Source organism: Sus scrofa, chromosome 1, assembly GCF_000003025.6.
Source record: "Sus scrofa isolate TJ Tabasco breed Duroc chromosome 1, Sscrofa11.1, whole genome shotgun sequence".
In the NCBI taxonomy this organism is placed as follows: Eukaryota; Metazoa; Chordata; class Mammalia; order Artiodactyla; family Suidae; genus Sus; species Sus scrofa.
This window is the reverse complement of record NC_010443.5, coordinates 251,669,527-251,684,361: the sequence shown is the minus strand read 5'-3', so window position 1 is coordinate 251,684,361 and position 14,835 is coordinate 251,669,527. Positions and strand designations below refer to the sequence as shown.

Below are 14,835 nucleotides of genomic sequence, written 5' to 3'. Positions count from 1 at the left end.
CAAGTTTGTTATCTGTGTCTGTGAGTCTGTTTCTGTTTTGTATGTAGATTCATTTCTATTATTTTTCAGATTCCATGTATAAGTGACATAGTATTTGTATTTGATTTACTTTACTAAGCATAATATTCTCTAGGTCCATGAAAGTTGCTACAAATGACAATGTTTCATTCCTTTTTATAGCCTGGTAATATTCCATTGTATACATATTTTCTTAAGCCAATCATCTGTTGATGGGGAATTGAGTTGTTTGTATGTCTTGGCTGTTGTAAATAGTGCTGCAGTTGGGGTACATGTATCTTTTCGAATTATAGTTTTGTCCAGATATGTGCTGGATTGCTAGATATATGGTAGATCTATTTTTAGCTTTTAAAGGAATTTCCATACTGTTCTCCATAGTGGCTGCACCAATTTATATTTCCACTAACAGGGTATGAGGGTTCCCTTTTCTCCACACCCTCTCTAACATTATTTGTAGATTCTTTTTTTTTTTTTTGCTTTTTTAGGGCCACACCCACGGCATATGGAGATTCCCAGGCTAGGGGTCCAATCAGAGCTACAGCTGCTGGCTACGCCACAGCACAGCAATGCAGGATCTGAGCCATGTCTGTGACCTACACCACAGCTCATGGCGATGCCAGATCCTTAACCCACTGAGCAAGGCCAGGGATCGAACCCACAACCTCATGGTTCCTAGTTGGATTTGTTTCCATTGTGCCATTATGGGAACTCCAATTATTTGTAGACTTTTTTTTTTTTTTTTTAATTTTTGGTCTTTTTAGAGCCACACCTACAGCATGTGTAGATTCCCAAGCTAAGGGTCGAATCTGAGCTGCAGCCACTGGCCTAAACCACATCTCGGGGCAATGCCAGATCCTTAACCCACTGAGCAAGGCCAGGGATCAAACCTACATCCTCATGAATGTGAGTCAGATTCATTTCTGCTGAGCCACAATGGGAATTCCAAACATTTATTTTTATTTTATTTTATTTTTTTGACTTTTTGATGATAGACATTCTAACCAATTTCAGGTGATACCTCATTGTGGTTTTGATTTGCATTTATCTATTACTTAGCAATACTGAACATCTTTTCGTGCGCTTTTTGGCCACCTCTATGTCTTCTTTGGAAGAACTGAAAGTAATTTTTATGTCAATTTTTCCAGTTGGGGATTCCTGGATTGGCAGTGATGGCAATATGAATTCAAAATCAAATCTAAAGGAGATATAGTTTGAGAGCGGGCTATTCATTCATAAGAAGACTTGTTTTTTCTCCTTATGAAGAGACAGACAAGCCTCTGTACTGTCTTTTTACGCAAATGGGTAGAGTTTTTCTGGTCCATCTTTTCACTTTTGTGGTTCTCAGCTTAATACAAGAATGTCAGTGCTAACTTTCACTTCACAGGAGCTTAAGACCTTGACTTCTATCCCTTTACGAGTCTTAAAATCAATCTTGCATGTTATAGAAATGGGCTCTTGTCTCATTACCTGAAGAACAATGCTCATAATCTTACTGCTCTGGTTTTCCAAATTCTATTCATTCCACTTCTGAATATTTACATTTTATCCTTATGAGTTATACAACTACCTGGCATTTCTGGGTGTTTGTAGTAGGAAGATTTTCATGTGCTCTTGTTGGTCATATGACTGGAGCTCTAAGTGGTTAATCCCAGGTTTGTGTATTTAGTACATAAAGATTCCATGAGTCATTATTTCAACCATGCTTTTAAAATATTCTCAAAATCCTTTTCCCTGTATTACTTCCTGACAAAACTCCAAAGCTTATTTCTTGCCTTTGGATTTGGCTTCCTACTTTTTTCAACTTATAGCTGTACTGCTGAGAACCCCTGGGGGGGATACCTGCAACAAAGCAAATTGATGCTACTGCATACTCACGGTCATGTCCTTCACTAAAACCTGAATGTTGCCCAGTAAGCCTAGTTTCCCTGTGAGTCATCTCCCCAATCCCCACAGCTATTTTAAAACCTTGCCACTCTCCTCATCCCTCTGCCCCCCTTTATAGAAGTATTTTCAGAAGATAACCTTACTTCCTACTTCCTAGCGGAAATAGAGCCCATCAGAACAGAGCTTTCTCAGATTCCACCCACAAACGTAGGAACTCATTTATACTGGAATATACCCCTTTCCCCCTTTCTTCATATTACAAGGAAGGAAGTTTCTTCTTCCTGTTTATGTACAATGATCATATAATTTACTATTGAAGCGGAGGTATTTTTGAAAGTAAAAGAAGGGCTCTATTAATAATTATTCCAGGGCAACAGGTGTAAACCAGAACTCTCCTGAGCAAACTGAGACATGTTGGCACCCCCTGTATAAAGTTTATTGCTGAATATATCTCTTTTGCCTTCTCGAGCACCATAGTCCCTTAAATAGTCCCCTTTTCTCCTGTATATTCAAAGTTTCCTTCTCTCTGGTTTCCTTCTCCTTAATATTTTAACATTGCTAATTTTTAGGATTTCAATCTTTTTAAAAGAGAAATCTTGCAAAACAACATTACCTATGTGCCATATTTTCCTCAGCTACTGCTCTTTTTTTTTTTTTTTTTTTGGCTCATCCCTTTTCTCTGCCAAATTTATATAAAAAAATTGTCTACATCTGCTATCTCACTTTTTCCCAGCTCCCATTCTCCATCATGTACAGAATTCTGGCTTCTTCCCACATCCCCACTCTGGCCCTACCCTTGACAATGTCACACATGATTCTCTTTGTTCTTTAATAGAACCGACAGTACTCAGCATTACTCAATTTCTTTGGGGCACCTCTATCTGTGTAGCCTTGAGTGAGTGATCCTCTTGTTTCCTGCAGTGGCACAATGATAGGACCTCCCTCACTGACTGACTGTGAAAATTAAATAAAATAATCTAGCATTTTAGAGTATTAGCCATCCCATTGGCTCATCATTTTAGCAAGAGATTTATGTCTGGCCATGCTTGAGTTAGATGGTTCCATCAGTAATTTTGCACATTGCTGTATGAAACTTTTAAGACAAGGCAGAGAGCTAGAATATGTTTACATTGCCATTCCAGAGACCTAGCAGCTTGATGATGGCAATCTAGAAAGGGAGCTTTACTTCTGTGTCAAAGGGTGTTTCTTTCATGCTTGTTATGGCTGCTAAGATATAGTGAACACACTATACCAAATCCATAACCTGGCATGCTTAACCTCATTAGAAGCTCATAATGGCAGACAAGCTCTATCTTTCCCTAGCAGACCTATTTGCCATAAGTGGAGCCCAGCATCAAACAGCACTTACAGGGCTCTCATTCTGATTTACTCAAATTCATTTGCAGAGTTAATGGTACACTTTGTAACAGATGCACTGTCCCAACTGACCTTGGCCAGCTTCATTTCAGCCCTCACCATTGTCAAGACAGCAGGCATTTGCAGGCATGGAGATTCCTCCAGTGACTTCTTAGTCGCTTTTTCACCTGCTCTGAGTTATTGGTTGAGTTGACCCTTCCTTTCAATAGGTTTTATCTATACTCGATCCTGTGGACATGCCTCAACTATTTCTTTATGCAGAAGCCAACCATTCAGAGCGTCAAGAGGCCAAGCAGATTTCCTGCAATATTTGTTTTCTAATAGTAACCATTAGAGTTGATACCATTTACTAAATGTTTATCATGTACCAGCAACTGTGCCTAAGCATCACATATTTTCATGTATGTTGACAGTTTTAATAGGGACTAGAATGGAGTAGAAATAGACATGTGTGCTAAAATGGGCATCTTCCTAATGTTAGAGTAACTTTAAATGATATTATGTGCCCTCAGTACTAGCAAGTTTAATAAAATCCCTAGCATATATTCATTAAATAATAAAATCTATTAATAAAAACAGTGAACATAAAATTTTCAACGTTAGGAAGAAAGGAGACAGGATTCAGCTTTACTGATAGGCACAATACAAAATTAAATGGCAAGGCAAGACCAGACTGTGTAATTCGACTCCAGCTAATTGAAATATTTCCCCAGGCCAAGGCTAATGCAAATTGTTTTGATATCTTTGAAGACAGTAAGATAAACAATCAATGTTAGATGTTATAATATACAGGACTTATATTTATATCTTGAAGAGGAAAATCTTTATGGTATTGAATACAAATGGATAACATTAGTTCTGTATCCTTCCACATATGGTTCAGGGAAACACTGAGTCCAGGTAGACATTCATTGTGTCTGAAAGTGTGACGGAGTATATTTGTATGTTTGTTCATTTTTCACTGAATAAGTTACATCAGCTGGGTGTTGCAGACTGAGCTTTAAATAGCATTGATAACTTAAAAGATATTAAATTCTAGCAGGTGTGCTAAAAATATATCCTTTTTGCATATGACAACCACCATTCCCACCAGCCGCATTCCTTTCCATGAACAGTTAATTGAAATGAGATAATTAAATGAGAAGAAGTTCTAGCTAGGAAATAAAAATAATCTTAAAGGAGCAAATAGACAACTGTATGATTGAGAAGGAAGTGATGTAGGAAAGGGTATATTTTGGCCAAAGACAGAGATGAAAACAAAGTAAGCTATAGTGGTAACTTTGAAGTCTTCCCTGATTGAACTGTAATTTATACCAGGGTGTGATAGTCCAATCACTTTATCAATCAGATAATAGAAAAGCAAAAGAAAGTGATGATTCTTATAATCAACATTTATTGAGTGTTTTTTCAAAGGGTCAGACACTGCTAAATTCTATCAATAGCTTATCTCATTGAGTACTCACAACAAACCCCATTTTACAGATAACAAAGTTGAGAGCTAGAGAGGTTAATGCTAAGGCTTGTAATGGGAAGAGCTGGGAAGAGTTGGTCAGTTAACTCACCTAGTACAAGCTTGCTGGTAGTTTCTATTTTAAAGCAAAATATGATGTAATTTTAGGTCAAGAGGGATCTGATGACCAAATGCATAGAATAGAATGCCTAGCTCAATCTGGATTCTGATTTCTCAGTGAAGAGCTTTCACAACCAGTTGTTGAATTAATTGACATTAGAGGAAAAATTTTTTTTTAATGAAGACTATTTTGAGACTGAAACTCACAGAAGTAGGGCCATTTGGAGTTATATATTTGAATCAGTATTTTATTTTTCTCAACCCTTTGTGACAGAATACAATCTGGAAAGTAGTTACTTTTTCCCCCCTTTTGATGCATTTTTAAGATCTGTCTTATGTGCTGAAAAAGATAAAATAACTTCAAATTTATAAAAAAGGGAGAATTGTTCAAGACAATCAGGTGTCGTAAAATGGTATCTTATTATTTTATATTTATACATATATAAATATATGTATATATCATCTATCTATATCTATATAGTTATATATCATCTATCTATATCTATATCCATAGCTTTACAGTGAATTTAGTCTGTTTTGGTCACTAGATGGGCAATAGATGGAATATGACCTGTTATACCAGGGAACATGTTTTTCTCTTTGATTTTTCAAGTCTCAATCTGATGGTCTAATATCTGGAGAAGTTGAGGAAACAGAACTACCTACTGCATCTCTGTTTTGCAAGCAGAAGTACAGCCTCCACAGTAGAGCGTGAAGCCCTCTGGTAACTCTGTAATGGGAAGGAATGCAGCACCTTACCCTCAACTTCCAGCTTCACCAATTTGGAATATGCTGTCCCCAGGCTGTTTTTTGCCACACAGCGATAATGTCCTGCATCTTCCTTTTGCACATTATGAATCCTTAAACTCCCAGATTCAAGAACTGCAGTCCGGGAATTTTCCTGCCAGAGATAAGGACAGGAATTTAAAATGTCCATGGGTCTGTCAAAGACACATTTGCTGTATTTCATTGTCATCATTACCACTCTTATCACAAATATCATTCTAACATTTATTTGGCATTTACTATGCATAACATATGATAATAAATGAGATAGTATAAAATTACCCAAATTTTAATAATAATCCCACAAGACATTTTTATTTTCTTTCATTATATGAGGACCCCCCCCGGCTTATTTGATGTCCTAAATCAACAAGCCTTATTTCAGGAATTTAATTGATTTCTACAAAAGTCATATCCAAGTCTGTTTGATTAAAAGCATTACTTTTAACAACCATACTTACTGCCTATATGGTATCCTTAGGGGAACTTACATCCTTTGAAAAATTGGAAATTTCTACAAATACAGAAACTGGCCTTTATAATTAAAATATCTTCCCTTTAGGGACTCTAAATTCAGTAGTATATATAGAGCTACCTCTTGCTTTTATTGTAGGAAATATTTATAACAAAGGGCAAGTCAGAGAATTATACAGGTTACCATTAAAAATTAAAATGATTTGTTTTGGAGTTTCCTACCATGGTGCAGTGGGTTAAGAATTCTACTACAGTGGCTCAGGTCACTGCAGAAGTACAGATTTGATTCCCAGCCAGGAACTTCCACATGCCATGGGGGTAGCCATCAAAAAAAAATTGTTTTATTTTATTTTTTGTCTTCTTCGGGCTGTACCACAGCATATGGAGGTTCCTAGGCTAGGGATTGAATCAGCCACAGCCACACAATGTGGGATCCGAGCTGCATCTGTGACAGACACCACAGCTCATCACAACACCAGATCCATAACCCTCTGAGTGAGGCCAGGGATCAAACTTGTGTCCTCATGGATACTAGTCAGATTCATTTCAGAGCCACGGTGGGAACTCCTATTTGTTTTATTTTAAATAAAACAAACTTAACTGATTTATACTTCATTTCAGTTAATTGACATTTGTCAACACCTTTGTATTCCCAATGGAATATTCTGAGACTAGTAATATGAGAAACATGTCTATGACCTCTTTGAGTTCAAAGTTAGTAGGTTTTGCGAGCATGGAAAGAGACATTGATGATGCAGTATTGTAGTTTATCAATAAAGGTAGGTATGAGATACAAAAGTGGTGCAAAATAAGCATGCGAGTAACACTTTTCTAGTTTGACTATTATATGTGATTGAAGTCATTGTCAAGGTGTTTGTTCACCAGTCTTAAGTCTTGATGCTCTAACTTCATTCCAGAATGTTTTCATACATTTTCCTTCAAACCTCATTTTTCTCTCTCCTCCTAGAAACCATTTTCAGGTCTAAAGCTTGAATTGTAGTTCCATCTTTTAAATCTCTTGAGTTTCAAAGTCTCAATGTTAAAAAAAATAAATGATTCAAATACTAACCGACCAACCAACAAAAAAGATTGTGACTTTGCTCTGCTCTGTCTCCTTTTTCATTCCTCATACTACTGGCTCCCATTGCTCTCTCTCTCTCTCTTTTTTTTTTTCCCTACTCAGCTGCAACTGGAATGCCTTACAAGTTGCATTCATAGGAAAAGAAATATTTAAGTTTAGTTAAAATGTTGTACATAGAGAAAATTTTATACTAAAAGCTTATGAGTGTATAACTGAATTTGCAAATGAGTATTGTATTTGAAAATACATTGCATATACTTGTTTTAACAAAATAATCACTTACCCTGAGAGCGCGATCCCCCTTGATCCACGACACTGATGGTTTGGGGTTACCCATTGTAGTGCATGGTAGAACTGCCTTTAATCCTTCTATTATTTTCACATTTATGGGAGGACGAGTTATTTTAGGTTCTAAAGGAAAATGACAGTTAAAAATTAAAAAGGCAACATGGCTTTATTAGAATTTCTAATTATATGTTTAATTCTAAATAGCCATTAAAAAATGATTTTAGGAGTATTACTTTACAGAATTCACCAGATGCTGGAGTTCCTGTCATGGCTCAGTGCTTAACGAATCTGACTAGAAACCATGAGGTTGCGGGTTCAATCCCTGGCCTTGCTCAGTGGGTTAAGGATCCAGCGTTGCCGTGAGCTGTGGTGTAGGTCGCAGATGCAGCTCGGATCCCGTGTTGCTGTGGCTCTAGCATAGGCCAGCAGCTAGAGCTCTGATTTGACTCCTAGCCTGGGAACCTCCCATATGCCACAGGAGTGGCCCAAGAAACGACAAAAAGACAAAAAGACACACACACACACACACAAAAGAATTCACCAGATGCTAAGACACGTTTTTAGTGGCTATCAAGCAGAAATATTGTTTAAAATTTAGATTTATCTTATTTGGAAAATAAGTTCATAACACATATTAGGAGTTTGAAATTATCATAGTAGTCATCACTTTAAAAGAGAGTTAATAAAGATTGACTAAGATAAACTATTACCATAACAATTCAACATTATTTAATTCATAACATATATGAAAATAAAATTTTTCTGTAAGATTATATTTTTATATAATTCTTAGTTATGACTACTTTCCTTTAAGTTTCCATCTTAATTTTACTTTTAAGTTTGCTGATTAAAAGTAGACAAATTTATCCTCTAGAAAGTAAATCAAATGTTATTATATCTGTTATCAGAGAAATTCTGTCATAAAATTCAGAGTAACTCTACTCTGCAAAGTAAACTTGTGTATACTGTTCTGTGAAACACTATTAAATTATTTTTTTTCAGAAGAAAGAGTTTATGTCAGATAATTTTTTATTCTCCACTATTGAGCTTTCAGAAAAAGATATTATTAAATCTGATGTATAGAAGAATTGACGAGTTCAGGATGCCAGTTATTTTACTGTTTGAAACATCATAAAATAATGAAAACTACATTTATTATTTAGGAATCCTATGTTACAGAAAGAAGACCGAGGACTATCTTTGTAGGAGAAAGTGCTGAGAAATGCATGCATTTTATTCCTTTCAGTTTATGTGCCATAATCAGTTTGTTGCTTTGATAAAAAAGAGCATGAAATAAGAATTTTTTTCCTTCTGCTTCAAGTGCCTGTGTGTGCGTGGGCAGGGATGTTGTTCTCTGGTGGTTGTAAGTAATATTTGCAAAGACTGCACAGTCTATTGATTTTCAATCTAGGCATTTGTTGCCATTTAGAGTTTGCATGATCCCATATTGTGGCAAAAATACAAGACAGACTTTAAACATGTTGTAAGAAAATACCAACTTTGTCACTTTGCCTGCTATCTAAAGCACACACTACTCCTAATCAAAGACAGTGAATACCTACATGTAGGTTGAGTAGGCATCTTAATTGTGAGTTGGGTTGTCATACAGGTACTGGCAAAAGCTTAGCTTAGAAGTTTATATGGGGCTCCCTATACTGATTCCTACGGAAAATCTAAGTCACAGATAATGTCTTGGGGAGAAAACCTTTGTGTAAAGCAGATAACTCCTAGTCTGTCAGTGATATAGATGTAATCTGTTGGTGAGAGGTCAGGAGAACCTTCGTGGTTAACTTAATGTAAAGTAAACTAGGAATAAGTTTAGTATTGATGTGGAGTCATGGATTCCCATTCTCAGCATGATTCAGGTGGAGCCATGAGCACTGACTAATCAGAATTGGTCATTGTGTTGAAGCAGGATGCTGGGAGAGGGAGCTCCTGAAGGAGGTCCTGGGGTAGTAGGAATGGCCATGGGAGTGGGGACCTTGAAGGTCTCAGGAAGCAGCTCTTTACCAAGCAGTGGGGAAGCATTCCAAAATTTAAACAGTTGGGATGGCCATGCCAGTGTATACCCACGTGAGTGGGTGAGCTTTCCGAGGGAGAGAGTAGAGAAAAGAGGGAAGAGAAGAGGATTTTAGATAGAATCAAAATCAATAACATTAGTGCCAGAAAGAATATGGGAAACATTCCAAGGAAAAGTAGCACCACAAGGTAGTGGAGTACTTAAATATGCTCTATTTTCAGAATCAAGCCTTCATTCTTCAGCGAAAGAGAACAACCCAACCTCCTTACTTGGTGTTCTTACTACCCCGCATGCTTGTGGGTACAGCCCTACCTACTTATTCAAAGAACCCCCATATCAGCTTCCCCACCACATCCCACTTCCTCCAGCAAACAATAACAACAAAATGGAAAGATAAAATATAAGAAATAGTGATGAACATCAACAACAGAAACTCTCAATAAAGTTCCTGCTGGAACTGGATTCCATTGTACTGGGTGCAGTACCAACATGCATGTTTATGTGATTTTTCCCTTCAATAGGGTGGTGTCAGAGAGGAGAAAATAAAGTTATATAATTACAAGGTTTACAGTTTGCAAACAGCAGGTGCTACAGCACAAGGAGTCATGAGATTTTGAGGATGCAGGTGAGGGCATGATTGATGATGCCACGCCATGTAGAAGAGAGAACTGAATGAAGTCCTCACTGGGGATCAGTGATGGAACAGAGACCAGAGAGGAGTCAAGGGCAGGAGAACGTGACTGTGATGGTGACTGTATGGAGTGGGAGGAGGGCGTGAGAGAGCTAGACTTCATTCTTAGCTGAGAAAGGAGACAGATGGGGTTTGTGCCTCTGTGTGGAGACAGATTGTGAGTATGGGAAACTGCTTCCCTCATCATATGGAGCTGGAAATAGAAAAGTCCATGTTCAGGATGTGACCTCCTGGAGTTTAATATTTGAAATACTGTCCATTTCCTGGGGTGACTAGGTCATAGATGTGGTAAACTGATAAGGAGTTAAGGCAAATATCACTGGACTTGTGAAGGCCAAGGAGCCATAGGAGGCAGTAGATAGTGACTCTATTCCATGACTGTTAAAATCCCTTAGGATAATAGCAAGAGTGGGAGCGGATATAGAGATAATAAATCTGGAATCAAGGTCTTCCATAAATATGGGATAGGACCTAGAGGTGAGTAGATGACTTGATGAGTAGAGTTAGAGAATGGTCAAGATGGCATAGGCCCTCACGAGAGGAAAAGTTTTGCACAGGAATATAAAATATAATAGCTTAAAACAGCCATTAACCATCAGCACATGCTAGCCTTGCTGACATTAAATGGGGAAGGGCTAAAGCCTCCTTTTATGCAGAAAAGTCACTCAAGTTTAAAGAGTCACTCAAGAAAATCGAGTAAGGCAAAAGGGTTGAAGAAGCGTCTGCAAAGAAGTTAGAGGTGAAAAGCATGTTTGGTTGTAATGAAACTGTTTTACAGGCACAGGGTAAAGATTTTAAAGGGAAGTTCCTGAGTGAAAGAAGTCAGGGTAGAGCAGATAAAGAGCCATATAAAGGCAAGAAAATGGGAGAGAATAAGGAACTATGAGGCTTGACTGTAGGTGGTGATTGTTGGCAGGAATAAGAGGTATGGACCTGACAATCTCAAGGTTGTGATTTGAATTTGAACTTGTCTCACTGCTTGAACCTCCAGGTATTTGGGAGGCTCCCTTTACTGTCTACTTCAAAGTGTGCCAAGTCAGCTTTGAAATCAATGGATGATTCTTTCTCCAACTCACTCATCTTCACTTGCAGAGCTCCACAACTCTCAGCAGCTCCTCCCACACCATTGTTGGCTATGCAGCAGTAAATCCCGTCATCGCTGTCTTCCACACTCAGGATGGTGAGGAGCTGACCATTCTCCCGAATGCTGTACCGGGTATCAAAGAGCCTGTGGGTCACAGAGGAATATGGCAGGTTAGAGCCTCATCTGTGATTTTTTGGGCTACGATCGAATGGTCAGACAGAGGACTTGTCAATGGAGGAAGCAGATTAAAGACAAGAGGAAGCTTGAATGAGCTCTCAATAAGAGAATAATCTGACTTGGTAATTGAAAGTTAACATCATCTTCGAATCTTTTCTTGGCTCCAGTAATCAATGCACCATTGAGTCCTTCAAAAATAATTTCAAAAGCTGATGTTCATTGATAAGACCAAACACAAATTTTCTTTTTATAGGAAAGTATATCATTACCCAGGATGTATGGGTCTTCTCCCATATTTACTGGGAAGTAGCAGCTAGACAATCGACATACACACACATAAATGTGACTGGCAGAAAGGAATTAGAAGATACACACTACAATATAGAATATAGATAAATAACAAGGACCTGCTATATAGCACAGGGAACTATATTCAATATCTTGTAATAATCTATAATGGAAAAGATCTGGAAAAGATTATATATATATATATATATATATATATAAATAAAAACCGAATCACGTTGCTGTATACCTGAAATTAACACAACATTGTAAACTATACTTGATTAAAAAAAGAAAAAGAAAAAAAAAGGAAGGGCTAAATATTTACAGAAGTAGCTATCAGTTAACCATTTGTTCGTTCATTAATCAAATATTTGTTTAGTGCCTAACAAGTGCCAGGCACAGTTCTAGCTCCTTGGGATACATAGGAAGCAAAACATGTTCAAACTGTAAAAATATGTGTTTTACATATTTTATTGTATTAAATGATATGCAAAAAAAAAAAAAATCCCCAAAAAAACCCTGTTTCTTGAGACGGGAGTTAGGACAGCAGAAGGAAATTTAAAGGGAAGCATCAACATACAAGAGGGTTTTATGATCAAATTAGGATTCTTTATGCAAAAATGTGTATATTAGGCAGAGAAAATCCCCCCCAAAAGATCCGTGTCTTAATCCCCAGAACCTGTGAATGTCATGTTACATGGCAAAAGGGATTTTGCAGATGTCAAAGATCTTAAAACAGAGTGTTGTGAATTATCTAGATGGCCCAGTGTAATCATGATTGTCCTTAAAAATGGAAGAGGGAAGCAGTAGGATCAGAGAATGGGATATGTGGCAATGGAGGCCATGGGTGGGGTGATGGAATTGCTGGCTTTGAAAATGAAGGAAGAGGCCAAGGAATGCAAGCAGCTCCTAGAAACTAGAAAAGGCAAGAAATCAGATTTTTCTCTAGTGACTCCAGAAAGAATGTAATTCTGTTAACACCCTAATTGTAGCCCAACTAGACCTATTTCAAACTTCTGAACTCCAAAACTGTAAGAAAATAAATTTGTGTCGTTTCAAGTCACTAAGTTTGTAGTAATTTGTTACAGAAGGAATAGGAAACTAACATAACATGGAAAAAAATGTAAAGGAAATGGATTCTTGTTTTTCTAATCTTGACAGGTGGCTCCCATCACATATTGAGGAAAAAAGAGATGCAGCAATTTTTGGTCTAATGTGACTGAAGATAATATATTCACTGGATAGTTGATTAAATCAATTAAATAACTGAGGGTAGCCATGATACTCATTTATGTAATTTTTGCTTTGTTTTGTTTTTGCTGTATATGTTTCCATGGAAAAATATGAATATTAGAATATTTTACAGATGTGCTGGTGGACCAAGAGTCCAGCCACCCCTGTGAATTATAAAGTTTTTAAATTTATAATCTGTTGTATCATTGTTACCTAATTAAAGTACATACATTGCTTTTGAACTGTGAGGGACACTTAAGTGTTTATAATTTTTTAAAATAGATATTTCTTCCCCCTTTTAATTGATGTATAGTTAAGTCACAATATAATATTTGTTTCAGGTGTACATAGCATAGTGATTCAGTAATTATACAGTTTATACTCCATTAAAAGTTATTGCAAGATAATAGCTATAATTCCCTGTGATATATAATAATTCTTGTGGCTTATCTGTTTTATACAAAGTAATTTACATCTCTTAATCCCATATCCCTAACTTGTCACCCCTCTTCCCTCTTGGTAACTGCTAGTTTGTTTTCTATATCCGTGAATGTGTTTCTGTTTTGCATATACACTCATTTGTATTATTTTTTAGATTCCATATATAAGTGATATCATACAGTATATCTTTCTCTGACATTTCACTAAGCATAATACTCTCTAGGTCTATGCATACTCCACCAATGGCACTGTTTCATTTTATTTTATGACTGAGTAATATATATACCACATCTTCTTTATCCATCTGTCAGTGGACACTTCTGTTGCTTCCATACCTTAGCTATTGTAAATAGTACTGCCGTGAATTTGGAATGCATGTATTTTTTCAAATAGTATTTTTGTTTTTTCTGAGGTATACCCAGGAAAGGGATGGATGCATCATATGATGGTTCTATTTTTAGTTTCTTGAGGAACCTATATGCTGGTTTTTTTTTTGTAGTGGCTGCACCAACTTACATTCCCACCAACAGTGTACAAGCTTTCCCTTTTCTCCATATCCTCTCCAACATTTATTTGTAGACTTTGATCATAGCCATTCTGACTGTGTGAGATGATATCTCACTGTTGTTTTTATTTGCATTTCTCTAATAATCAGTGATGTTGGGCATCTTTGCATGTGCTTGTTGTATGTCTTCTTTGGAAGAATGTTTATTCAGATCTTCTGCACGTTTTTTGATTGGGTTTTTTTGGTTTTTCTTGATATTGAGTTTTTTTTTCTTTGCTGTGTGCAAAAGCTTTTAAGTTTAATTTGATCCCATTTGTTTATTTCTGCTTTTACTTGTTTTGTCTTAGGAGAGAGATCCAAAAAATATTGCTATGATTTATGTCAAAGAGAATTTTTTAGAACTGTTTTAGATTAATAGGAAAATTGCAAAGCTAGTATAGAAAATTTCCATACACCCCATACATGTTCCCATTGTTAACACCTTAGATAAGTGTAGTACATTTGCTACAATTAATGAACCAATATTGAGACATTATTAACAAAGTCACAGTTTATTCAGGTTTTTTTAGTTTTTAGCTAATGTCTTTTTCTGTTCCATATCTCATCCAGGATACTACATTATATTTATTTGTCATATTCCTTAGTCTTCTTTTAACTCTGACATTTTCTGTGACTTCTATTATTTTTGTTGACTTGGCAGTTGTGAAGAGTACTGGTAGAGTATTTTGTAGGATGCTCCTCTATTAGAATTTCTTTTATATTTTTATAATAATTAAATTTGGTTTGTAACTTTTGGCAGAGTGCCATTTCATCACATCATAACAAGGGTACTACTATCAATATGATTTTTCACTGTTGATAGTGACTTTTATCACCTGGCTGAGCTAATGCTTGTCAGGTGTCTCCCATGTAAAGTTA

At 36.6% G+C, this 14,835-nt stretch overlaps 1 protein-coding gene and 1 long non-coding RNA gene across 6 annotated transcripts in view; one reads left to right on the top strand and one right to left on the bottom strand.

The window, feature by feature from the left end:
• The window catches only part of LOC110256901, a 206,996-nt gene that overhangs the window by 104,990 nt on the left and 87,171 nt on the right, over positions 1-14,835 (top strand). The window lies entirely within an intron of this gene.
• Positions 1-14,835, bottom strand: part of MUSK (muscle associated receptor tyrosine kinase) — a 108,388-nt gene that overhangs the window by 74,177 nt on the left and 19,376 nt on the right. For all 4 annotated transcript variants that reach the window (XM_021074436.1, XM_021074440.1, XM_021074443.1 and 1 more), the window contains exons 3-5: positions 11,266-11,417; positions 7,474-7,601; positions 5,609-5,750 (exon numbers count right to left, since the gene is read on the bottom strand). In XM_021074436.1, coding sequence (XP_020930095.1) covers positions 5,609-5,750; positions 7,474-7,601; positions 11,266-11,417 — 422 coding nt within the window. The remainder of the gene's footprint in view (positions 1-5,608; positions 5,751-7,473; positions 7,602-11,265; positions 11,418-14,835) is intronic.